At 32.5% G+C, this 26,532-nt stretch overlaps 2 protein-coding genes across 3 annotated transcripts; both read right to left on the reverse strand.

Annotated features, from left to right (window-relative positions):
* Window positions 1-555: 555 nt before the first annotated feature.
* On the reverse strand, window positions 556-9,647 carry LOC145335315 (uncharacterized). The gene is made up of 6 exons (XM_080181050.1): window positions 9,518-9,647; window positions 4,463-4,603; window positions 3,681-3,766; window positions 3,368-3,410; window positions 1,197-1,266; window positions 556-706 (listed from the first exon to the last, which is right to left on the reverse strand). The coding sequence occupies exons 1-6, from the start codon at window positions 9,612-9,614 to the stop codon at window positions 556-558; spliced, it is 588 nt and encodes a 195-aa protein (XP_080037176.1). The 5' UTR covers window positions 9,615-9,647.
* A 3,690-nt stretch (window positions 9,648-13,337) lies between these two features.
* On the reverse strand, window positions 13,338-26,510 carry LOC145304228 (DNA-directed primase/polymerase protein-like). 2 transcript variants are annotated; one of them, XM_080146068.1, is made up of 17 exons: window positions 26,317-26,510; window positions 26,007-26,070; window positions 24,835-24,901; window positions 23,012-23,094; window positions 22,435-22,485; window positions 21,959-22,062; window positions 21,307-21,394; window positions 21,005-21,077; window positions 20,507-20,591; window positions 19,422-19,474; window positions 18,960-19,088; window positions 16,785-16,879; window positions 14,607-14,654; window positions 14,188-14,270; window positions 13,926-13,994; window positions 13,689-13,793; window positions 13,338-13,580 (listed from the first exon to the last, which is right to left on the reverse strand). In XM_080146068.1, the coding sequence occupies exons 1-17, from the start codon at window positions 26,406-26,408 to the stop codon at window positions 13,517-13,519; spliced, it is 1,353 nt and encodes a 450-aa protein (XP_080002194.1). In that variant the 5' UTR covers window positions 26,409-26,510; the 3' UTR covers window positions 13,338-13,516. The 2 variants fall into 2 exon arrangements, with proteins under 2 accessions (XP_080002194.1, XP_080002193.1); XM_080146067.1 differs by having other exon boundaries at window positions 13,338-13,610.
* Window positions 26,511-26,532: the final 22 nt, after the last annotated feature.

The following is a 26,532-nucleotide window of genomic DNA, read 5'->3' on the forward strand; positions in this document are numbered from 1 at the left end:
CTTTACATAAATACATACACTTAAAGTAAAGAAAAACAAATTAATAACAAATATTTATTTTACACAAATTTTCCATAATTTCGGAATATTAAAGCTGTGTTTTCTCTAGCATCTCAACGACGACATTCAAATTATCTTTATTTCCCAAAACAAACTGTTTAAACAATTTTGCCTCTCCAGACTTGAGATTTAGGTTGCTGTGTAAGTAGTTGATACATTTCTCCTCAATTTTATCACATTTTTCCTTTCAAAATTTAATTATTCATTTGTTTCTATCAAAAGTTTATTTCAACAAGGACGAAATTTTAAAACGAACATTATCAATGTTTTAGCCACTTTTAATATTAAAGACACTGAATATTTCTTTAAAAATGATTTGCTGTTGTAATGTAAAACTACGTAAAATGCAAGATGATTAGTAGATGATTTCGTTAGTATTAACACAATGAGGGAGATACTAAGCTCAAAAACACTAAAAGATATACAAAATTCCATTATAAAACACCAGACATATATAAATAAAACTTACATACAGTACTTACGGAGTGCGGGAAGCTAAGCATTATTGAACAAGCTCTTTGAGTTGAAAAAAATGCATAAATATTCCTTGAGTTCCATAATAGGGTTGAGCTTGGTACATGCTTCATACAACTGAGCAACATTTTTCATACATACACCATTAGAGTCCACCAAATGTGCCCAGAAATCCTTTAAATTTTCTATTCAAAAAGAAAGAAGAAGGCTAAAAAACAATATGACATCATGACTTTTAAGAAAATATCACCACACCTCTTTTCTTATCCTATCATCTAAAATAGCACACAACCCCTTCCAAAAAAACGTAGATGACATATAGACGGACGGACATTTGGTATCAAAGAGTAATTTCGCTACTAAAAATTAGCTGGCTGTTTTTGATACAGTTTGAAAAACTAGTGGCTTTTTGGGGGGTAAGGTATTCTTTTCATTCTTGAGAGAATAGAGGTGTCCCATCCCCCCCCCCCCCCAAAAAAAATAGCTAAAACTACTGATGCAGGAGTAGGACTATTGGCTATATAATTCCTGAGTGGAGCCCAATCGGTTCAGCTGATACTGAGGTCTTAAGCTTCAGACAGACAGACATTGTTATACTTTGTATTAAAGATGATCGAAAAATACAAGATATTTTTATTTAAAAAATTTGGTTGAAGGATAATTCCTGTAAAATTGCAGCACATCCCAGATAGTCACAGAGACGGATAATCTCCACCATCAGCATTATATCATCTAAATGTAACAATTATAGAGAGGCATTGCTTTGGTAATTTGATTTTTTTAAGTTGTCTTATGACTGTCAAATCATCCCCCTTATCTATTTAAGATAAATTGAAACAAGAACAGATCTATAGTATAGATGTATATTAGACTGGCCCAAAAAAAAACATGAATTTTTAAATCTTTACCATATCAATTTGCGCATACCTTGAAGTTGTTACCTGCTCAAATGTAGACCTTTTAGTGAAAACTAGACCTCTCTTTAATGAAAATTGATCTCGAAATTTCAATTTTAAGATTTTTTTCAAAAACTTCATATTTTCATGATTTTAACAAGAAATAATTAAAGAACTGCCAACCTAAAATAATATAACAAGAGTTCAAATATAAAGCAATTATAAAAAGTAGGCAGAAACGCCATTCCTGCCGAATAATTCCAAAAAACGTCTAAAAACATTGTTTTTTTTTTAAATTGATATTTTGTGTAAGAAATTGAACTAAAACAGTAGCTATTAGTCTTATGAGAAGAGAAATGATGAAAAACTCTAAAAAATATACGTTTTAAAGACATAGAATAGGAAAAAGTGTTTTTAATAAATTTCATGGCTCAACTGACATTGTCGCCAATAAAGAGACAATTTATTTAAATAAAAAATTTAATGAAGGTAAAAAACATGTAATATAAGTATTCTCATATTCAACTTTAAATAAAGCATACTAATAGAAAAATTATTATTGCAAAAAATAATTTGATGTTTTTTATTAAACCAGGAATAAAGAGTAAGGCTTATCTTTAATTATTTTTCTTCAATGATTTTGCAGTATGAATTAGCTTTCCCAAATTATTGTAGTTGTACATAAATAAATTTTTATACTTTCTTTCTTCATATGTTTATTCCTGGGGATTTTAATATTTTATTTCAATGTTTGTAAACAAACAGACAGAAAATTTGATGTTTTGCTTTATATCTGGTGTAACAGTTAGGGAGTTGAATCCATTTTTATAGAAGCAGAAATATAATCTATGATTATGGTTTGGACCCTCTAAAACTATAATCTACCCTTCCACTTTCCCCTCTCTTGGTGAAGATATCTTCAACGCCGATACGATTTTTGAAATATAAGATTCCACTTTTGTCTCTCTTGTTGAAGATATCTTCACCAAGAGAGGCAAAAGTGGAATCTTAAATTTCAAAAATCGTATCGGCGTTGAAGATATCTTCACCAAGAGAGGGGAAAGTGGAATCTTACATTTCAAAAATCGTATCGGCGTTGAAGATATCTTCACCAAGAGAAGGGAAAGTAGAATCTTACATTTCAAAAATCGTATCGGCGTTGAAGATATCTTCACCAAGAGAGGGGAAAGTGGAAAGGTAGATTACAGTTTTAGAGGGTCCAAACCATAATCATAGATTATATTTCTGCTTCTATAAAAATGGATTCAACTCCCTAACTGTGTAAGGCTATATTAATTAGGGAAGAAAGAATGAAAATAAAAATGCATTTGACGAGATAGCGATAGATTTTTTCTTAAAATCAATTATAGGGCTAAAATCTACAAACAATACATAACCTATTTTTACATTGCGCACATTGAAAAGCAATTTAGACCTTCATTTGGGCCACACTAATGTATATACAGACAACTGCTTCCCTTTTTCGTCTGCTTCTAAATTATTTTCTGCTACTTAGCTGTGTTAATATAAGCGACACCATTGGTTGATTTTCAATGACCGAATAGAAATGTTTCACAAGGTTGATGCCATGGGGTGATGCAGTTATTTCACACTTTCTCCCTCTAGTGTTTTACTATAATGAAACAAGAGAGTGGGATGATCTTTTTGCTCTATCCTAATTCCAGCAGGAGGTCTCAACCTTACTGAGCCTATACCTCTGGTACCCTATACGGGGCTACCCAGCACCCATATAAGCCAACCTAACTTATTTTAAAATATATTTCAAAGTGAGGTTTTTTTTTGGGGGGGGGGGGGTGAAAGGTTCTATGCTCGACGAGGTTCTGTGAGGGAGCAAGTAAAAGTATTTTGAAATTTTAAGTATAAGTTTTTACAGACGTTTCAAGATTAGTAATATAATAAATGAACACTTTATTTACCTTTAATCCAATCATCAAAAGGAATTCTTGTATAACCTTCTCCCTTAGAACAAGAGGGGTGAAGTCTTAATAGTGAAAGAACTCTGCAAGTTTTTGATGGTAGGGTTATCCAATTTTTTTGGAGGGTGGGGGGGGAGGGGTCCACATTTTGGATGAAATATAGAAAACATTATCTTAAAAATCTAGGGCATTCCTAAATTTATTTTTAGGGAATCTTCTCTCAGGACGTTCATCTAAAATTCAATTTAAAGTAGTAATATTTTTTTCAGGGAGGGGAGGGGGGGGGGGGTGAATTTTTAACATCCACGCCTGCCTTTGATTTAAGGGTTTCCATAAGTATATGTACGGATCGCCAAGAGTAATCACTAATTTCATCTGTGTAGAAGTTGGATTTGGTATCTGAAACAAGAACGCTTATTAATTATTGTGGCTGAGCTTTTTCAATACAAATGTTTATAATTTTTAAACATGAATGATAAAAAATTTAAAGTTTAGGATGAATAGAAATTACGCTAAAAAATGATCACTGAAAAATAAATTTTTTACAAATCTGTCCACTAAAGACAGTCACTTATCTATAATACATAGTAGCTTGATGTCTGTCCGTCCGTCCCTTAAGATCTTGGTAACCACTGAAACGATTGGATTATCTATAGGAAAATACCTACTGGTCATGTGGTGGTTTTAGGCTATTTTCCTGAGGTGTGGGACACCCCCAACCCTCCAAAAAAAAAAAAATCCTCCCCCATTTTTTGGCAGTTAATTTAAAAGTAGTGGAAGCCGCTAGTATATATATTTTTTGACACAGTTGAAGAGTAGATTCGTTATTAAAAATTGGCATTATTTCTTTAAAGTTTTCGGGACGAACAATCATAAATAAAACGTATTATGAGATTGTTGCAATTATTGTCGGTTTATGGCGGGTGGGTTTCATAGCCCGTTTAACCAAAATTCTATCCTCTTATTCCGTCCGTAACGGTTAGCTCTTTTTTCTTTATTTTGACATGTTAAATTAGTTCTGTCGATTTCAAACTTTGCATGATGATTCCCCTAACAATTGAGTACGCTTTAGGAATCATAGCAACTTCGGTATACCTGTTTTATTCCATCTGTCGGAGAGCTTTGCCGCGTACAATGTTGAAAAAGCTGTCAAAATATTCTTTGAGATGGAAATACATTTTCCCTCGCATATCAACAAAACTGTTTCTTCTATCTCAATCATTCCCTTTCCTCCTTCTAATTAAAAAGAATGTGTCCTAACTTTTATGATTTTATCATAACCCATTCGTGACGAGCTCCAAAGTTCAAAATTTTGATTCAACAAAATAGATTTTTTCAATAAGGGGGGGGGGGGGGGAAGTTTGTACACTTATAGGAAATGAAATTCAGTACCAAAGTTTGGGAGGGTCGTATGGGCTTGTTTTTAAAGTTATCAACCTAATTCTTTTTGTAGGCTCTCTTATATGACTTGATATACACGGAAAATTTTGAAAATTGAATTTCGGTACTTTCCTTCTAGAGGCTTGTGGAGCAAAAGACCCCCCAAAACACTAAAAATATGAGTTCTGACCTTATTTTTAAAGATATCGACCTGATTTTTTCTTTATAATACTTTTTAACATACCCGAATCAACGAACCATTACAGATTTCATTTTGGGATTTTCCTTCTAGGGGCTTGTGGAGCAAGAGACCCCCAAAACACAAAAATATGAGTACTGGGCTTATTTTTGAAGATATCGACCTGATTTTTTTTATAATACTTTTTTAACTTAACCGAATCTACGAACCATTACAGATTTCATTTTGGGACTTTCCTCTTAGGGGCTTTTGGAGCAAGAGACCCCCAAAACACAAAAATATGAGTATTGGGCTTATTTTTGAAGATATCAACCTGCTTTTTTTATATAAAAATAATATTTAAACATAACCGAATCTACGAACCATTACAGATTTCATTTTGGGACTTTCCTTCTAGGGGCTTGTGGAGCAAGAGACCCCCAAAAATCATAAAAATATGAGTTGTGGGCTTCTCTTTTAAGATATCAACCTTATTTTTTTATATAATAAAAAAATACTATTTTAACATAACCGAATCTACGAACCCTTACAGATTTTATTTTGGTACTTTCCTTCTACGGGCTTGTGAAGCAAAAGACCCCAAAAACACTAAAAATATGAGTTCTGAGCTTATTTTTAAAGATATCAACCTGATTTTTTATATAAAAATACTATTTTAACATAACCGAATCTACGAACCATTACAGATTTCATTTTGGGACTTTCCTTCTACGGGCTTGTGGAGCAAAAGACCCCAAAAACACTAAAAATATGAGTTCTGACCTTATTTTTAAATATATCAACCTGATTTTTTTAGGAACACTTTTTTTAACATAACCGAACTAAGAAACCATTACAGATTTCATTTTGGGACTTTCCTTCTAGAAGCTAGTGGGGCAAAAGACCCCCAAAAAATATTTTTAGAGATATTGAGCTGATTTTTTGCATGAAAACTTTTTTCACATGTTTGAACTAGGTAGCTACTAATAATTTCATTTTGGCACTTTCCTTTTAGGGGAAAGTAGGGTAAAACACCTCCAAAACAAAATAAATTGAGTTCTCAGCTCAGAACTCATATTTTTAGTGTTTTGGGGGTCTTTTGCTCCACAAGCCCCTAGAAGGAAAGTCCCAAAATGAAATCCTTAATGGTTTCTTAGTTCGGTTATGTTAAAAAAGTATTATTTAAAAAAATCAGGTTGATATCTTTAAAAATAAGCTCAGAACTCATATTTTTAGTGGTTTTGGAATCTTTGCTCCACTAGCTCCTAGAAGGAAAGTCCCAAAATGAAATCTGTAATGTTTTCCTAATTTGGTTATGTTAAAACAGTATTATTTTTTAAAAATTAGGTTGATATCTTTAAAAATAAGCTCAGAACTCATTTTTTTAGTGTTTTTGGGGTCTTTTGCTCCACAAGCCCGAAGAAGGAAAGTCCCAAAATGAAATCTGTAATGGTTCGTAGATTCGGTTATGTTAAAATAGTATTTTTATATAAAAAATCAGGTTGATATCTTAAAAAAAAAGCCCACAACTTATTTTTTATGTTTTTTGGGGGTCTCTTGCTCAACAAGCCCCTAGAAGGAAAGTCCCAAAATGAAATCTGTAATGGTTATGTTTAAATATTATTATTTATGTAAAAAAAAGCAGGTTGATATCTTCAAAAATAAGCCCAGTACTCATATTTTTGTGTTTTTGGGGTCTTTTGCTCCACAAGCCCGTAGAAGGAAAGTCCCAAAATGAAATCTGTAATGGTTCGTAGATTCGGTTATGTTAAAATAGTATTCTTATATAAAAAATCAGGTTGATATCTCTAAAAAGAAGCCCACAACTTATTTTTTTATGTTTTTTGGGGGTCTCTTGCTCCACAAGCCCCTAGAAGGAAAGTCCCAAAATGAAATCTGTAATGGATCCTTAATTTGGTCATGTTAAAAAAGTATTATAAAAAAAAATCAGGTCGATATCTTCAAAAATAAGCCCAGTTCTCATATTTTTGTGTTTTGGGGGTCTCTTGCTCCACAAGCCCCTAGAAGGAAAGTCCCAAAATGAAATCTGTAATGGTTCGTTGATTCGGGTATGTTAAAAAAGTATTATAAAGAAAAAATCAGGTCGATATCTTTAAAAATAAGGTCAGAACTCATATTTTTAGTGTTTTGGGGGTCTTTTGCTCCACAAGCCCCTAGAAGGAAAGTACCGAAATTCAATTTTCAAAGTTTTCCGTGTATATCAAGTCATATAAGAGAGCCTACAAAAAGAATTAGGTTGATAACTTTAAAAACAAGCCCATACGACCCTCCCAAACTTTGGTACTGAATTTCATTTCCTATAAGTGTACAAACTTCCCCCCCCCCCTTACTCAACAGAATTCAAAAAGTAAGGTGTCAAATTAAAGATCTTACTATTTTTGTTCATAATAGCAAATTTCTTCTTTTTTGTTGCGTTTTAGTACCGTAAAGCCAACTTTTTTTTATAAACTTAAATAACTTAAAAAATAAGAGGTCTACAAAGAAACTGATTGCATTGCATACCTAAATTCTATGGATCAAACATCTATTACTTACTAAAAACACGGACTAGCTATTTTTTAAAAAGAAGTTGTATCAACTTTTTTTTTTATAGCTAGCCGGTTCTTTTAGTAAGTAGTAGATGTAAAATTTTTCATAGAATTCAGATATGCAATCGGTTTTTTTGTAGACCTCTTATTTTTTAAGTAATTTAAGTTTTTTAAAAAAATAATTAAGTCGGTTTTAAGGTACTAAAACGCAACAAAATAAAAGAAGAAAATGGCCAGTAAGAACAAAAATAGTAAGATCTTTAATTTGACACCTTACTTTTAAAATTCTGTTGAGTAATTATTGAATAAATCTATTTTTTTAACCTCGGTATAATAAAAACTTTAGACCTAAATATTTTCTCAAACAGACATAAAAAACATGGGTTCATATATACCTTCAGAATCAGAAAAATATTACGAATCCATTGTAAGCAAAATTGAAAAAAATTAAAAAATTAAAAAATTAAAGAAATGGCCAATTATTTTTTTTGTTCAGACAACACTATTGTCTTCCCTTTTTTACCCCCTCTTTACCCCCTCTTTACCCCCTTCCCATTTTTATACTCAATTGAAGAATTAAGACGTTGCCTGTACAATATAATATGATATTTTCATATAATTCCTTTTATTGTAGTTTATATACTATATTGTAAACTTTTTTTTTCAATTTTGCTTACAATGGATTCGTAATATTTTTCTGATTCTAAAGGTGTATATGAACCCATATTTTTTTATTTGTGAAATAATAAAATTAAGTTCAAAGTTTTTATTCTCGTGGGTTAAAAAAAATCGATTTTTTCAATAATTACCTGACAGAATTGAAAAAGTAAGGTGTCAAATTAAAGATCTTACTATTTTTGTTCATAATGACCATTTTCTTTCTTTTTTTTGTTGCATTTTAGTACCTTAAAATCGACTTAATTTTTTTTTTTTAAACTTAAATTACTTAAAAAATAAGAGGTCTACAAAAAAACCGATTGCATATCTGAATTCTATGAAAAATTTTACATCTACTACTTACTAAAAGAACCGGCTAGCTATAAAAAAAATAGTTGATACACCTTCTTTAAAAAGTTTGGACACATTCTTTAAAGATTTTTAAAACGAACAATCGAAAAAATTACAGACCATATAGAATGTTTTAAAATTATTTTGATATGCAAAAAATATCAAAATTCGAAAAGAAAGGACACAGGAATAAGGTAAAGCCAAAAAGCGAAATAAAACTAAAATAATGTTTGGGGGGCAGATAAAAAGGTCGTCAATTACTAAGTGTTATCCCTCAACGACAGCTGAAAATCACGTTTAGGTTTCGAGATTTTTTTCCGAATTCTTTCGTTGTTTGTATAATCTGGAAAGGACCAAAATTTCATACAGATAGACAGACAAACATCCCACTGACTTTATTTTTAGACGACACTGCTCCAGACTTAATCAAGGTCTGAACAATATCTGTAAAACAATTATCCTAAGCTCCTCTGCGGAGAGCGTCATTCATTACGGTGACTTAATTTAGGACACCTGCCGTACTCGGAGAGGGTGAGGTAATAAAGAGTAGCTCCCTTGGGACAGCGGGTTAAGGCATAATGTACTTGAGCGTGGAGCTCGATAGCCCTAAAAGCTATTAAAAAGTTTCTCGTCCCTCTCCTTAGAAACAATGGCTACAAACACACACAAGGTCTGAACAGAGTGCCCAAAGATTTTAAGCCAACGAATAATTTGAAGTCAAATGTCCTCATCCTAATTGATTTGGAGTGCTTTCAATAACAGATCTATAGTATAGATGTATATACAGACAACTACCTCCATTCCTTTTTTCAAAGACCTCTTTCGTCTGCTTCTAAATTATTTTCTGCTACTTGGCTGTGTTAATATAAGCGACACCATTGGTTGATTTTCAATGACCTAATAGAAAGGTTGCACAAGGCGTTTGCGATGGGGAAATATAGTTATTTAACCCTTTCTCCCTCTAGTATTCTTCTTTCAATATCAACAATGTCTGGCAAAGTTTTGGAAGCAAATTATTGGATTGTGTTTTAATACCTGAAAGTTTAACTAGAGGATTTTGATTGCTGCTATTGTCATCATCATCATTCTTACAAGTTTTCAAAGCTTCAATATCAGACTCTTGTTCAGACATATTAGATTTATTCTAGGGGAAGAAAACCTTGAGAAATCCGGGAATCTAAAGGGATAAGACAATGGCTGATGAATTGATAAACATTCCCTATGCTGATACATAAAGTTACCCATTCTGTAGATAACAATTAGTAGTTTGAACGTTTGAACAATTAATGAACCAAACTATCAAAAGTCAATAAAAGTCCCCTAAGTTGTTAAGACCAGAGTTTCAGAGCCACCATATTTTGCTGGAGCCGATGCCGTATTTTTCGTTAAAAAACGGCTCCGGACTAGATAAATAGAGATTTTTTATAAATCATAATTTGGTAACTGATTTTTCATGTGCAAATGCCCCTTTAAAGTTGTTCAAGTCCATTTTTATCAAAAATTGAACTTTTAAAACCTTCAAAAGTAAAAAAATAGACTTGGGAGAAACAAAATACAGGGTGGCCACAGACTTTTTTTCAAAATAGTATAAAATAGTATGCAAAAAAAAAGTAAATAGTATGCAATAGTATGTAAAATTTTTAAAAATAGTATGCAATAGTATGTAAATTTTTTAAAAATAGTATAAAATAGTATGCATTTTAAACAAAATAGTATGAAATAGCAAGCATTTAAAACACTATAGGGCCTTAAAATGTTGGTTAGCTATCAGTAATTTGAAATGTCCGTCTGTCCGTATGTCTTAGTTTGGGGGAAACGTCATTTTCTCGGCTCCTATAAAAGATAAAAGGCTGAAATTTTTAGACAACATTCCCATTATTAAGGAGCACAATTAACTATAAAACATCAATGGTGGTAGGACCGCTTTTTAGCAGGTTTTAGGCTATTTTTGTATTTTTCACATTTTTCTCCATATCTTTGGTGTTTATGGTCCGATTTCCAAAAAAATTTCAGTTATAGTATCAAAATTAAATTTCCTGTCGTTTCAAGAAAACAACTATGACGGTCAAACTGCCTTTAAGCAGGTTTTAGGCTATTTTTGTATTTTTCACATTTTTCTCCATACCTTTGGTGTTTATGGCCCGATTTCCGAAGTTTTTCAGTTAAATATATCAAAATTAAATTTCCTGTCGTTTCAAGAAAACATCAATAGCGGTCAGACTGCCTTTTTGCAGGTTTTTGGCTATTTTTATATTTTTCACATTTTTCCTCCTATCTTTGGTGTTTATGGTCCGTTTTTAAAAAATTTTGTAGTTAAATATATCAAAATTAAATTTCCCGTTGGTTTAAGCATCCAGTGTGTAATTTACTTTGACCGTCAGTCTGTTAGTCATAGTACTGAAATATAAATATTAAGAAATTAAAAACAAATGTTGAAAAGGTTTCGTGATTTTTTCCTAATATACATGCTTTAAACAACTAATATCTAAATTCTTATTTATTTGTTTGTGCTTCGCTACTTATGGATGTTGTCATCCTTGTTGTTCATATATAGGACAATCCGGTCCAAAAGTATGTAGCGCAGCGATAACACTAAATAATGAAATAAAACTGATATACTAGATATGGCATATTTATTTAAAGTAGATCGACACATTCCAATAGTATACAATTGATTCTAAATTCTTAAAACCAGCCTATCTATGATTAGAAAGTACGTAGCATTTTTAACATTTTTCATATAGACAGTAGCTGCGCTATTTCAAGTTGTGTATGTTCAATTTATACTTTTTACGTCAATATATTGTCGCGACAGGTTATGTTCAGTGTCAGTATATTGTTTACCTTTACTACAGCTGGGAGTTTTTTTAAGTGCTGCTTTTCTATAAATAGGTTCTCATGTATGTCCGTCCGTACGTAACGGATAGCTCTTGACGATAATTTAGGTATGTTAAAGTTGTCCTATTGTTTTCAAACTGCATTATATGATGTCCGAAACCGTTAGACACTTTATAATTATTGTCAGTATGATTCAAAGGAAGATTAGCCACAATTTTATGAACGATTATTTTTAGTTTAATTTTTATCCTATAATATAAGTAGTAGGTAAGTTTGTTTTTCTAAAGCCAAAAGTATGTTGGTCCTAATCGGTTATACTTTTCAGCTAAGCTCATAAAAAACTTGGTTGGTTTTAAGCTATTTTCCTGAGGCGAGGGGCGAAGCAACAAGTGTTATGTAATTGATAAATCAACCCTATCATCTAATTGCAAAAGGGGGGGGGGGGGAGAAATGTGGTGACTCGTCACACGTGACACGACATACCAGCAATTTTATTTTGGGTGCTACTCCCTTAGTTTTAGAGATAATTGGGTGAAATCTTTTTGGTTGTGTCACTAATTACCCCAAGTTTTGGTATCTTTCAAAAAAAAAATCTTTACATTGAATGTAGAAATACCAATAACTTTCAATAAAGGTACAACAATCTGAACTGAAAGACTACTTTCTTCTGGAAACATTTTTAAAAAAAAAATTGAAAACAAAGTAGCGATTTTGCCGTATTTTCACAGTAGCATTTGATAGGTTATTTTAGGTTAGGTAAGTGTTAATGATTGCCCCGCAGGGTTAGAGCCCCCCGCAGGGACTAGAAATAGGAGAAAAGATACTGTGAAAATGCGATGAAACCTGCTACTTGGCTTTCTTTTCATGATCAAAAAAATCAGTTTGTTTTAGTTACCTAAAAATTGAAGATTTATCTGAAATCCAAAGAAATAGTGGAAATAGTATGCAATTTTGGACAATAGTGGAAATAGCATATTTTTTTGGAATAGTTTGCATAGTATGCAAAAATAGTGGAAATAGTGGAAATAGTATGTTTGTGGCCAGCCTGAAAATATGTCGAGTTTTTTCTTGATTTTAGGTCGGAGCAGGAGCTAAAGCCAGAGCCGTATCATCACAGACGGCTCCGACACGATGGTTAAGACAACGAATAAGCAAAAATTATTATAAAACTTTGGGGACTAGTATAATTAAAAGCCCAATGTCCCCTCCCTAGTAGAGTTAGACCTATCCTTTTAAGTTTGTGTAGATTATCCTCCTACAAATTGTTTTTAAACCTTACTCAAAACAATCTACACTTAAAAGGAGAACCATGTCAGTTCAACAATTAGCGAGATCCTACGGTACAGACCAACAAACACAAACATACATCCGGTTACTTTTGTAAAAGGATTTGTTTGCTGCTCTTCTTTGGGAATATAATATTCTTGTTATTAAATGATTAACATATATTCACAACTTATCAATTTATCAATAACTAATAAATTTTAAACTAAATATAAATTTCAGCTTAAATAAACAAAATATATTCAAAATCTAAAAGATAAGAATTATTATCAATTATATTTTATTATGTGTAGAAAACTTTTATTAGCGCAGCTACATTATGATAAGAAATGTTTGAAAAGGTTGAATATACACATATGCATTTTAATACAACTATCGGGGGAAGGTGGTTGCACTACCCGCCCAAAAAAACAGTTTTAAACCTTCACAGGGCCTATGAGAAGCTTAGCTATATTGTAAATGAGAACCATATCGGTTCAGTGTTTAAAGAGATCCATCTATACGCACTTACAGACATCATATTACTTTTATATAAGGATTACATGTGATACTTTAGTGCAGCTACCCAGAAAGCATTTGTTGGGACATTTGTTGAATAATTTTAAATTACATAAAGACACACTACAAAAAAGTAGAAAATAGGTAAATATATTTATGATAGGTTTATATTTTGTACATTTAAGGTATAACAATATTTTTAATTTACATAATATATTAAATATTAATAAGCGTATTGGTTGATGAGGTAAAGTCATGCATTTTTAGTACAATAATTCTTTAAAAACATTACATAATTGTTTTTTTTTAATGTAATAGGTATTTCTTTTTGCTTTAAGCAATTAACATCTTTCTTTAGAAAATAAAAAAATAGCTCTTTTTATCTTAAGTCGCTGAAGGTGAACTCTTTGAATATTAAACAGTTGAGAGTGAGCTCTTTGCATCTTCAACAGCTAAAACTGAACTCTTTGCATCTTCATTAGTTGACAGTGAGCTCTTTGCATCTTCATTAGTTGATTGTGAGCTTTTTTTTGCATCATCAACAGCTGACAGTGAGCTCTTTGCATCATCGACAGCTGACAGTGACACAGTTGACACAGAACTCTTTGTCTCTTGAGAGCTTTGTAACATATCTGATTCTGACCAATCCACCCAGGGAAATATATTGTCAGGCAATGCAATGTCTGGTCCCCTAAAAAAGTTAAAATTAATCTAGTGTTTCAAATTTTATTTACAAAGGGCCTAAACAAATAAGTTAAGATTGTTGCTGGTATGTTTGCCTATCCACAGTAAGAAGACCTTCAGGAGCATGATTTTGCTTTACCTGTATTCTCTACAGTCAGGATCATGACACTTCTGGTTGATTACAGAGGCCTCCAGGTTCAGAACATATCTGTAACAAATATCATGGAGATTTTTAACAGGTAAAAACTATGAGAAAATACCTCAAAAACAGCAAAAATTTTCAATTAAGATTATGAGGAACCATTGATTTATTAAACTCGTGGTAAAGACATAAACAAAAATACTTCTGAAGTTAGAATTAAGTAGAAATAATAAATGCGCAAATCTACTACCAAACTTACTTGATATTATTTGATTTGTGCTCTCTGTCAACATTGGAGCAATATCTGTTGCCACCAATTTCATATGTCACTAGTGACCCATCCTGAAATAATTAATTTATTTCAAATCTCAACTGTTCACAGGGATCTTAAGGGACAAAACGATGGACATTAAATTGATATACTCCCCAATAATGATAAATAAGATTACCCCTTTTGTAGATGAAAAAAAATATTGGTTGAAAAGTTTGGACACCACTACTTTGCAACTAACCAATCAAAATTGAATACCCAAAGTTTTGAGTCAGCGACTATGATAACAAAAATTTGGATACTAGTGTAATTCAGCCCAATGTCCCCTACCTGAACCTCCCTGACTTTTGAAATGCGTAAAATAATCTAAACCGGTGTCACTAGCCGTCAAATAAAGATAAGTTTACCTCAGATATTTTCCATTTTCGTATAAATCCTGTAGGCTCAATCAAACTCTGGAAGGAATACTTTGTTGATTTCTACTATATAAATGGTATTTCTCTTTTAATTTTGGTCCTATGGTAACAAAAATATGCAGATTTACTTGGTTGTTTTAAGAAAAAAGTTATTTACTTTACTAGCAGCTACGCCCCTATAGTCCCCCTTGGGAAGGCAATTTTTAAGGAATTTCTTGTGAAGGTTGACGTTCAAAAATGTGTTGTTTTGTGTTGTGTATTTTCTTATCTCCTTTTAATATGATTTTAAAGTTATTTTTCCGGCTTTATGACATCGAGATAAATACTATTACAATCGTTTTCATAATAGCTCCGTACTGGGATATTTTATACCAAGAGGTGATCAAAAAAAGTTAAGGCGAAATTCGTAAAAAGGACCAAGGAAATCTTCAGCAAAAAAATATAAAAAAATGTTTTTTTTTTGGTTTTTTTTTGGGGGGGGGGTGGGGGTGTCCCATCCCCCAAGAAAATAGCCTAAAACCACCACAGGACCAGTAGGTATATACCCTGAAGAGTAGAATCCAATCGGTTTCGTGGTTACCGAGATCTTAAGCTTCAGACGGACGGACGGAAAGACAGACATCATTCTTCTTTGTATTATGGATTAAAGTCCATTTTCCTTTACATGTTTCCATGTATAATACTACCGGTTACGCCCCTAGCCTCTAGGGAAGGAAGGGGTAGGTCAAGTAAATAGCCTATGAGTATATTTGTCCTAAAAAGTACAAACATTTCAGAGATCTTCAGCTTCAAACAAAAATCCTTAATCCTATTATATAAAATAGAAAGCTTAGTGTGTAATAGAAATTTTAGTGGTGTTCTCCAATAAAAAATTACTCCCCCCCAAAAAATACTTTTTAAAAAACTTTTTCTGTTTAAAACATAAATTGAAAATGGGAGGGAGTCGACTGTTCCTCCTCACGCCTTAAGTGGCCCTAGATAGAGGCTTCTAAGGGCGTAGCCGCTATTTCTTAGTATTGTAGGATTAGTGTAAGTTAATACAAAAATAAAAAGGAAAAATATCTACTGGAAAAGGCAGGTGCTGATATTAGAGATCATTTAATGTGTTTACCGATAGGATTACTCAAAATTTAAATTCTTTATTTCTTTTAATTAAAAGCAACAATAACAAATAGAAAATATCACTTAAACAATACATATCTTAAGTTATATTAAAATGAAAAGTTATTGCTATCTATTATGTATGTTTGCAGTAAAAGATAAAAGTAGAGATAAAAAAAACTGAGTCATCTTGCGGAAAAATTTAAAACTACATAAATTAGAAATTATTTTCAATTGGATGGAAATTATAACTATATCTACAATAGGACTGCAATAAGATCAATAAGTTAAAATGAAGAAATAACACTAAAATGTAATACAGGGTGTTAAGCAAACTAAGATAATTTGTCTATTACAACGGATGTAATTGAAGAATATACGCGGTCATTATGACAGGAGAAAAATTGTCGTTAATTTAGGTTGCAATATCCCCTCGCATTTATTGTTCGGGCCCTTTATCCAGTAGGAGGAGAGGGGACGGGGTAAAGGAGGTGGATGGGGAAGATCGTTATTTTAGCACGCTACAAAGTTCAATTTATCATAGAAAATAAAAATCTGGTGTACGATCCAAGTAATAATAAATCCAATTCTAATAAAGGGATAGCTCAATCTTAACGTTCGGGGCAGATTTAAACATGACTCGCTCGTATTTTAGTATGTTAGAATTTTCCCATCGATTTCAAACTTAGCATAGTGATTCCTGTAACAGTTAGGTACGATTTAGAAAGCGTAGCACCTCTATACTCGTTACACGAAATTCCGAAGGTCCATTAAAAATATTTTCTTGTATGATATATTATCCTCTTCATCTCATTATTGGAATTACGATTCCTAGGACAACGAGGTACTGTGTGTTAAGCGAAGCATCTTTATAATCAAGTAATGAAAACGTAAGTGTGCCCATATTTTCATAAGCTGTTAAAGACTAAAGACTTTATTATCTGTTTTTTTAAGTTCTGACTCTAGTTCGTTTGTCCTACCGTCTGACTTAGAGCTTTGCTTTTTTTGGGTGTTGTTATCCTTGCTTAAAATAACATTCTGTTCTGACTTTTGAATCAACAAAAATTCCTTGATAAAATTGTCTACTTCGGGGTAGGGTGATTCTATTTTCTCTCCTTCTGTGAGCAGAGACCTGGATTTTTGCAGTCTGGGTGTTGGAGTTTCTAAAATATACACTATGTTACATTTTTAGTACAGCTAAGGGATAAATTGTTTATCGAAAATCAGGGTATAGTCCCTTTCGTAACATCGCACCTTGGGGCGATTCTTCGTATTTTTCACAGTAGCTTTTCTCTTATTTCTAGCCCCTGCTGGGGCTCTAATCCTGCGGGGACAATCACCTAAACCAATATAGCCTAACCTAACCTAAAATAAGCTATAAAAAGCCATTTTAAAAATACGAAGAATCGCCCCTTATGGGGCGACGTTACGAAAGGAACTAGCCGAAAATCATTTTCGGAAAATAGGAAAGAATTGTTGGTCAAAATTATCTAAACGTCTTTCCAGTATGGCTTCCAAACCGATTAAATTCCGCTGGTTTAGAACCAGTTCTGAGCTATTCTGAAAAATCATGTATAGCATCATATTACAGAAACTTTTCCAGGAATAGTAAAATAAAGATCATAAAATCAAAGGCCCGGGCTAACAAAACTGGTTTTAACATTAATTTTGAGTTTACAAACCGCCGGAGAGCTGTCTATCATACGATGCTATGCAAAATATTTCAGTTTGGCTTCCAAAACGATTAAAATCCGCTGGTTTAGAGCCGGTTCTGAGCCATACTGAAGAATCATGTATGGCTCAGAATCATAAAATCAAAGTCCCGGGCTAACAAAATTGGTTTTCACATTAAATTTGAGTTTAAAATCCGCCGGAAAGCTGTATATAAAACGATGCTATAATAGTTATTTCTCGCATCGTATTATAAACGGCTTTCCGCGGATATCGAAGACACCGGCTAAAAAAACTGGTTTCAATCTTATGATTGTACATTTTTATATTTGTAGAAAGCTGGATATAATACGATGCTAGACATAGTTTTTTCGTATGGATGAGAACCGGTTCCTATCCACCGGATTCAAATGAATACGAGAAAAAATATTTCAGTATGGCTCCCAAAACGATTAAAATCCGCTGGTTTAGAACCGGTTCTGAGTCAAACTGAAAAATCGTGTATATCCCATATTACAGCAAATTTTAACGAATAATAAAATAAACAAGGATGACAACATCCATAAGTAGCGAAGCACAAAATTTCGTGGATGGGACTGACGGTCATTGTTGTTTTCTTCAAACGACGGGAAATTTAATTTTTGATATCTTTAACTGAAAAAATTTTGAAAATCGATTAATAAACACCAAAGATATGGGGGAAAATGTAAAAAATATAAAAATAGCCAAAAACCTGCAAAAAGGCAGTCTGGCCGTCATTGTTGATTTCTTCAAATGACCGGAAATTTAATTTTGATATCTTTAACTGAAAAAATTTTGAAAATCGGTCCATAAACACCAAAGATATGGGGGAAAATGTAAAAAATATAAAAATAGCCAAAAACCTGCAAAAAGGCAGTCAGATCGTCATTGTTGGTTCTTAAAACGACTGAAAATTTAATTTTAATATATCTAACTGAAACAATTTTGAAAATCGGACCATAAACACCAAAGATATGAGGAAAAATGTGGAAAATAAAAAAAATAGCCTAAAACCTGCTAAAAAGCCGTCCGACCACCATTGATGTTTTATAGTTAATTGTGCTCCTTAATGATGGGAATGTTGTTAAAAAATTTCAGCTTTCTATCTTTTATAGGAGCTGAGTAAATCCCATTTCCCCTATAGCGTTACGGACGGACTGACGGACTAACGGACAAAGTGAATTATAGCGTAGCTTCGCTACTAAAAAAAACAAGAGATTAATAACAGTTTTGTTAGCCTGGCCTCAGGTCTAACAAAACTGGTTTTAATTTTATAATTTTTCATTCAAATATCCGGCGGAAGGCTGCCTATAATACAATGGGATAAATAACTATTCTTCCCCCTTTTGATTAAAGTAAATTAGAGTTTTATGAACGCGGTCCCTTATTGGTTGGCATAAATATTTCAGATACTTAATGAATCTTGAATGGTTGGTTCAAAATTTATTCTACAGAAGTGGTGATTTTGTCATAATTGAGGATGTACATTATTTATTAGCCCATTGTCTTATCCCTTAAGATCCCAAAAATAACTAGCCACATCAGTCTCACCTTTCGCTCGCTTGATGACTGCCCCACTTGAATTATATTGAACAACAGGCAGATTTTTAGTGAGGGTCACCAAAGACTCCAGAAATATACTTTTCTCTCTGTCAAACTTGGGATCAAGATAATTTTCTTCTGAAATAAACACAGAGCTTAGCCTCGGATGATGGCCGAAACAGGACATGGGATACACCACGAGATCTTATTTTGGCGGATCTTTGCAAAAAAAATCTTGCTTAATGATGTTCATGATGATGAACGCCCTTCAGACAACCAACCCTTTGATTACACGACCTTAGTCTGAAAATCCTATCTGTGCATGTTATTGCGTTGAACCTGTTTGGGCCAAAGCATTCCCCCTACCTTAATAGATCTCAAAATGTAAGTATTTAAATTGGTTTCATTTACATAAAAATTAGAAATCTTAAATTCTTTTAAAACAAAATAGGCCTAAATGATTTTTATTACCTATTAGTTTTATACTGAAAAGGTCATTGGCTGAAATATCTAAAATTTCTTTCCTGAAATAAAATTTATTCATTACTTAAACAAACAAATTAGAATTAAGAAAGAAAATTTTAATTAAGGGGGGGGGGGGAGTTTTGACACATTTGCGTAAACAGTGAGTATAGGCTTTATCTTTGGACTGAGAGGATAGGTTATTAGGGATAAAATCATTCTTATATGATGGATTTTCCCCAAGTTAAAAGATTTTTTGCATAAACCTTATGAAACAAAATATACATTTATTTCTTCAAATATGTGAATAACATTCAAAAATATGCATATTTTGTTTCATAGGTTGACTTCTAACTCTTCAAACAAAATTTTTTTTTTAAATTTTTACCTGTACAGAGAGGACCTGGAGGCCTGCAGCTCCTGAACTTGGAGGCCTATCCAAAATATCTTAAAACTTGGGAAAATTCATCATATAAGTATGATTTTATTCCTAATAACCTATCCTCTCAGTCCAAAGATAAGCCTATACTCACTGTTTACGCAAATGTGTCAAAACTCCCCCCCCCCCCCCTTCATCAATTGAATTATAAATTGACATTTTTCCTCAAAAAATACTCAAAATGAATATAAACTCGAGAAAAAGGATTTTGCACCAAAATTAAAAACCATCTAAATTATTGTTAATTTGAAAAAATAAATTCTGAACCTTTTTGATACTTAAAAATATCGCGCAATATTTGCTATTCTTTACTGGCAGAAAAATTATTGGCAAAGAATTTTTAATCAGAGGTGGATTATTAAAAAACTTTTTGGCTCACTGCCTCACTAAATTAGTGACGCTCGCTAAAACTTTTTGTGAAAAATCCTCCAAATCGCATTAAAAACTTACAAAACTTATCAAAATCTTATGATCTTATGAATCTTAATAACCCTTTTATGATTTTATTTAATTTTTGTAAATTTTTCATGCGCATTTGGAGGATTTTTCACAAAAATTTCAAGCGAGCCTCAATTATTTTAGTTAGACAGTGAGCAAATAGGTTTTTTAAAAATCCACCTTAGGTGACATTTCATTGTCTCTGCATGTAGGTTACCTGCCATATTTGGAAGAAAGATAGAGCCTAAAATTTCTATTCTTTGTATACACTCCTGTGTCAATTATCCAGTAGCTTTCATCTCCTACAAATAATTAAGGATCTCTAGGGATAAGACAATGAATGATAAATTCACTTACAAAACCATTGATAAACAAAATTACCCCTTTTATAGATTAAAATTATTGATGGAATAGTTTGGACATTATTTAACCACCAAATCATAATTTTAAAAAAATACCCAAAATTTTTAAGCCAACGATTAAGATTAGGACAAGGTGGTTATAAAACTTTGAGTACTAGTGAAGTTTAAAGTCCGATGTCACATCCCTGTCTAAGAAACTATGCACTATACGTATTTACCCCTTAAATTTAAGAGGTTAAAGTTAGGTTATATTGGGTACAGGGTAGCCCCGCAAGGTTAGGTCACCGTAGGTTGAGGCGCCGCAGTGTTTTATGTGCTCGCTAGTCACTTTAAGGGAAACATAAAATTTTTACCTTTTTTAACTTTGAATTTCTGAGCTTGTTTTAAACTTAGATTTTTCAGGAAATCCGTCAAAAACAGTCCAGCCTAATAAAAAAAAAAACAATAATAGCGAAGCTCCTCTATAATTACATATGTCCGTCTGTAAAGACACAATTTTATTAGATGCATGATTTTCTTTTTGTGAAAATTCCTTTGAACATAGCATGCCTTGCCTGTAACTCAATTTAAACGTCCATTACGCCGTCATTAAGAAATTATAACCAATTTGGTAATATCCTCTTAGAATTTTTTTTTTCAATTTGGAAAAACTAACCTGAAAATTGTGTTGAAACACAAGAGTGGTAAAAATGAGATGGTTGGAAAACTTTGTCTCGGAAGTTGAATCGAGAATCAGAATTTCATCCTTTGAAAGAATTGATTTTTGATTAATTAGAAATAGCGACTGCGCCTCTGGCAATTAGCATACTTAAAGAATAGAGAAGGGCAGCAAATTAAGGATCCTAAGACTTAAATCTAAAAATAAAAGAGCCTAAACCCATCCAGAAATCTAAATCCAGCGTCCCATCCAAGCGGCTCAAATAAACTTCTCTTAACCTAACCTTAAATTTAAAAAAAATGTATTTGAGACAATATATTAATACCTGTGGTTACCCCCCTAGAGGCCTCTAGCGAAACGTAAAATATTTTTTATTAAATTTACGTTAAGATCAGCTGTTTCAGTGTTTACCAAAAATATTTTTTTCGGTCGCTAGATGGGGTTCGTTATGTTTTTATTGCGATTTCTCTTGAGAGGGTGGAGGTACCCTACCCTAATATAGTTATAAACCTTCCCAGGACTTATGAGTAGCTACCCTGTAAATGAGAACAATATCGGTTCAGCAGTTAGCGAGATCCTTTGGTACAGACAGACAGACAGTATTTCCTCTAATGTTTCATATGAATTATTAATACTTTAAAATCAATTTTCCTTTGAAATATTTATATTAATTTTGTTTTTAATGAAATCCACCAAAGAAATAATCAGAAAATCCACTGTTTCATCTCCGTTCAGTGTCGGATTATCTTCAATCTAAATAGAAATATATTGGTGATTTCCTACAAATCGCAAGTCGAGCGCCACCCCCCCCCCCCCCAACCATCAACAAAAAATTTAAAATAAAGGGGGTGGGTTTATTCTATGCCTATGCGGGAGACCCCCCCCCCCCCCCTCCCCACTCCCTAACCATGCATGACTTATACATGCCCTAACCATACGGGGCTAAGCTGGCTTAAAGTAATAAACAATTAAATGAAAATCTACCCGTACACCCCCTCCCCTTTTTGAAAGAAAAGGGTATGTTTGAATTTTCTTAACAATAATACATGTTATTTGTAAATTTTAAAATCAAATAATGTATAATAAATTTCTTGTACCTAATATTTTTAATAAAATAATCTTTACCTTAAATTCAACATCAAGATAGAACTTGCAGGGACAGTTTTCTGCAATTACCTATAAAAAAAATTGTAAAAATGAAAAAATGGTTTTATAATTTAAGATTCAAGAGTTAATGGATTGTTTTATTCTATTTTCAGCTCTTTTATAATACAAAGCTCCTAGATGCTAGGGAAGAAGAGAGTGTCAGAACTGAATTTACAACATAAAAATATAGAAGTTTTAAAAAAATTATATGTAAATTTGTTGCAAAACTTCCTAAATACAGATTTCTGTTTAAGGACATACTGTCTCTTATTGTAATAGGAATCAGTACTCTAAAAATCAGATCAATCGGATGATTATGTAACATAAAAATTTTCGTTGAAAAAGTTAAAATCAACATATTTAAAATGGACGTACGGACATTCTGGTAATGATTATATAGTTGCTACACTTTCTAAATCGTACCTAACTACCACAGAAATCAACATGCAAAGTTTGAAATCGATAGGACAATTCTAACATGCCTAAATTAACGAAAAAATCTATCTACGGACGGACCGAACCTAATTATAGAAAAGCTTCGCTTTTAAAAAATAACCTCATAATAATGCCTAATTCCTTCCGTAGAATAGAACTGCCAAAAAGTTTGAGGTGATGTGACCAAGAACTTTCTTACTCCACCTAAAAAAATATAATCCTTGGTGCGCTGCTACTCTATAATTAGAGTAAATCACTAGAGGGAGAAAGGGTTACATAACTGTATCTCCCCATCGCATCAACCTTGTGCAACCTTTCTATTGGGCCATTGAAAATCAACCAATGGTGTCGCTTATATTAACACAGCCAAGTAGAAGAAAATAATTCAGAAGCAGACGAAAAAGGTCTTTGATAAAGATAAGGGGTAGTTGTCTGTATAAACATCTATACTATAAATGTGTTACTCTAAAAATAGGGATTATACAATATGCATCTGATTCTATTAAAGGGTCAAATTCAAATGGGCGTTTTCTTGAAGAGTCAATTACCTTCCCCCATTGCCAAATAGTGAGATGGGCATCCTCTCATGAACCTTGACAGGCAGGTTTTAAGCTAGAGACTGCCATAGTAATTAGGCTCGTAAGCCCTCAATAAAACAAAGCTTATGCTACGCTAATTATGAACGCTGTCGCGTTTAAATTAAATGAGCAAAGCTACTCTATAACTAGGTATGTTCGTACGTCTGTGTACAGAGAATTGGTCGTTTAGAACAACACTTGAATGATTATCTAATATTGTAAAGAGTCATTTTGGAAAGTTACAGAAAATGTTATTTTCATGAAATAATTTATATATTTTAAAATTATGACGGGCGAATATTAATTTTATCTTATTTTTATTGATATTTTGTGTAGAATTTTAACATTTCAAAAACAAAATTGAGATATCTAGCGGCAAAATTATGAACTACATATAATAGAGATTTGGTGATTTTTAAAACAAATAATTATAAATCGATAATTATCTAGATTTGCGTGTATAAAAGCATTATTATTATCAGTAGGGGGGAGACTGTACATTATGGGCCAGTTCGTACGCCTGTCAGACAAAGTCTATCGCATAAATTGCTTCAGTTTTTGAAGAAATAAAAAACAAAAGTAATTGCTTAGGTATCATTTTAACGAAAATAACATTGCCGGTAGTTATTGTAATATCTAAAATCTTTTATACTACTAAACATATTTTTTGCCTCAAGTTATAGAATATCTTTTAAGAAACAAAACTATAACTTATATCTATCCAAATATAAATTTACAGGGACAATTATTTCCATACAGCGCGCACTTCAAACTAAATTAGTAAGAAATGTTATATTTAGTTAAAATATACCTAGGATGTCTCGTTCACGGACGTCCAAGCTTTCTTTATTTTTTTTAGGGGGGGGGGGGGGGCTAATACCCCTTGGACGTCGCTGGTCTTGTTTGTAAGCGTGAATTTGTGCTTTTAAATAACAGAAAAAGGTAGAAATTGCGAGAGAGGACGGAGGAAGGAGTAAATGGGGGAGGAATGAATAGAGAGAGGGGGAGTGGTTAGTTGATAAAAGGGGGAGAAAAATAGATGGGTGGCTAATTGATATTAGATAAAGGGTTGAACAGAAAGAGATGGGTCAATGAGCTGTTTATTACACCAGTCCATAAGTTGATTGTTCTATCGTTTCAACCCCTAATTTTAATCTACAGAAGGGATAATTTTGTGTATCATCATAATTGGGGTGGGGATGTAATTGTACATCAATTAATCGGCCATTGTCTTATCCCTTTAGATCCATGAGGTTGAAGACGATAGAGTGTTGGCTAAGCTAGAGACTAAGGGGAAAGTTATATACGTACGTAATTTAGTTCCTTAAATAAAGAGTAGCTGCGCTACTTTAAAAGAAATGTCAACCTGTTGCATATTCCCAGGAAAATATTGTCTGCGAGGTATCCTGACCCCTGTATTCTACAGCTTCTGCCTAAACAAATTTAAAACGTTTTAAATGTCGTAATTTATCGCTATTTGCTCAAGATTTTTGTCATTTTTTTCTGAGAGGGAGGAGACATTGGGTTGTTTATTACATTAGTCCCCAAAGTTTTATAATAACGTTTTCTTATTTATTTGCTTAATAACTTTGATTAGTTGATTCAATAAGTTTAGAATCCAAACGTTTCAACCACTAATTGTAATCTACAGAAGAAGTAATTTTGTGTATCATCATTGGGGACGTAAATAAATTTAGCAGCTATTATCTTATTCCCTTGAGATACCTGCATTTTTAAAAGCTAAGCTTGTCCGTCCGTACGTCCGTAACGGATAGCTTTTTTCCTTAATTTAGGCATGTTAGAATTGTCCTATCGATTTCAAACTTTGTATGGTGATTCCTATAGTAGTTAGGTACGATTTAGAAAGCGTAGCAACTCTATAAGCATTACTAGAATGTCCGTACGTCCATTTTAAACATCTTGATTTTTTTACTTTTTTAACAACAAATTTTTATGTGATCTATCACCGATTGATCTGATTTCTAGTTTATGGATTCCTGAGACAACAAAGTATAATGTTATAAGCGAAGCAACTCAATAATCAAGTCCTAAAAATGTAAGCATGACCATAAACATTTTCCTGTATCAAGTAGTTTTTCAACAAATTTACTTACAATTTTGCTTCGACTCTTATACATTTATATTCTGATTATTCAGTTCTGACACTAAACAAGTGTTAATGTCCGTTTGTCCTACCGTTTCAGTGCTTCGCTTTTATGGATGTTGTCATCCTTGTTACAATGAAACCCTTTTAAAACTCAAGATAGGATTAAAACTTTGACAAAATTTAAAGGAAGCCTGCAAGAAATACACCTAACTAACTGCTGAAAATCTTTCAAAATTTTCATATACCAAAAATGTCATTTTTGAATGCCTAGTACTTTTTGGTTATTGAAGCTAATGGTTTTAAATTTGGGGTATTGGGTCAACTTGTGGCATTCATTTAGTGGCTAAAGCGATGTATTTCTTGGAGGGTTACTTTAAATTTCCACCAATAGGTATAGGATAGGTATACGGTATACCAATCCATTTTTTTACCTGTTTTAAAAATGTTGTTCTCTTTGAGCTTGGCTGGAGTAAACTATACTCAATTTTAGGTAATCTAAATATTTTACAAGATAAGTTTTCACTAAGTATGACTTAAGTATACACTATATACATAGATGCCTTTAAAAAAGTTAACTCTCCATTTAACTTAAGTCAAAACTGAGCTACAATTGTCTCCGGAGAATCCACGATCTTTAAGCCAAACAGATGAAATGCTGAGCAGTGAGCATGAACAATATTACGAAAGTAGATAAACTGGTATTGCAATCCCAGCAGAAATAGGTATAAACAATAAACATACCTTTTTACAGAAGTTATTTCAGTTTTAATTTCTTGCGTTTCGTCTTCATTTTCCTTCTTTCTCTTTCCATAAAATGATACTGGTTTTACCATTGCGAAAAGAAATAATTACATAATTTATTTCTGGAAAAAATACAAATATAACAATAAAATTAAAACAATAAGTGAAAAAAATTCGAGATTTCTTTACAAAAATAGTTAATATACACATATGTAA

This window comes from Acartia tonsa, chromosome 13 (genome assembly GCF_053477335.1).
Source record: "Acartia tonsa isolate MP-2025a chromosome 13, ASM5347733v1, whole genome shotgun sequence".
Lineage (NCBI taxonomy): Eukaryota > Metazoa > Arthropoda > Copepoda > Calanoida > Acartiidae > Acartia > Acartia tonsa.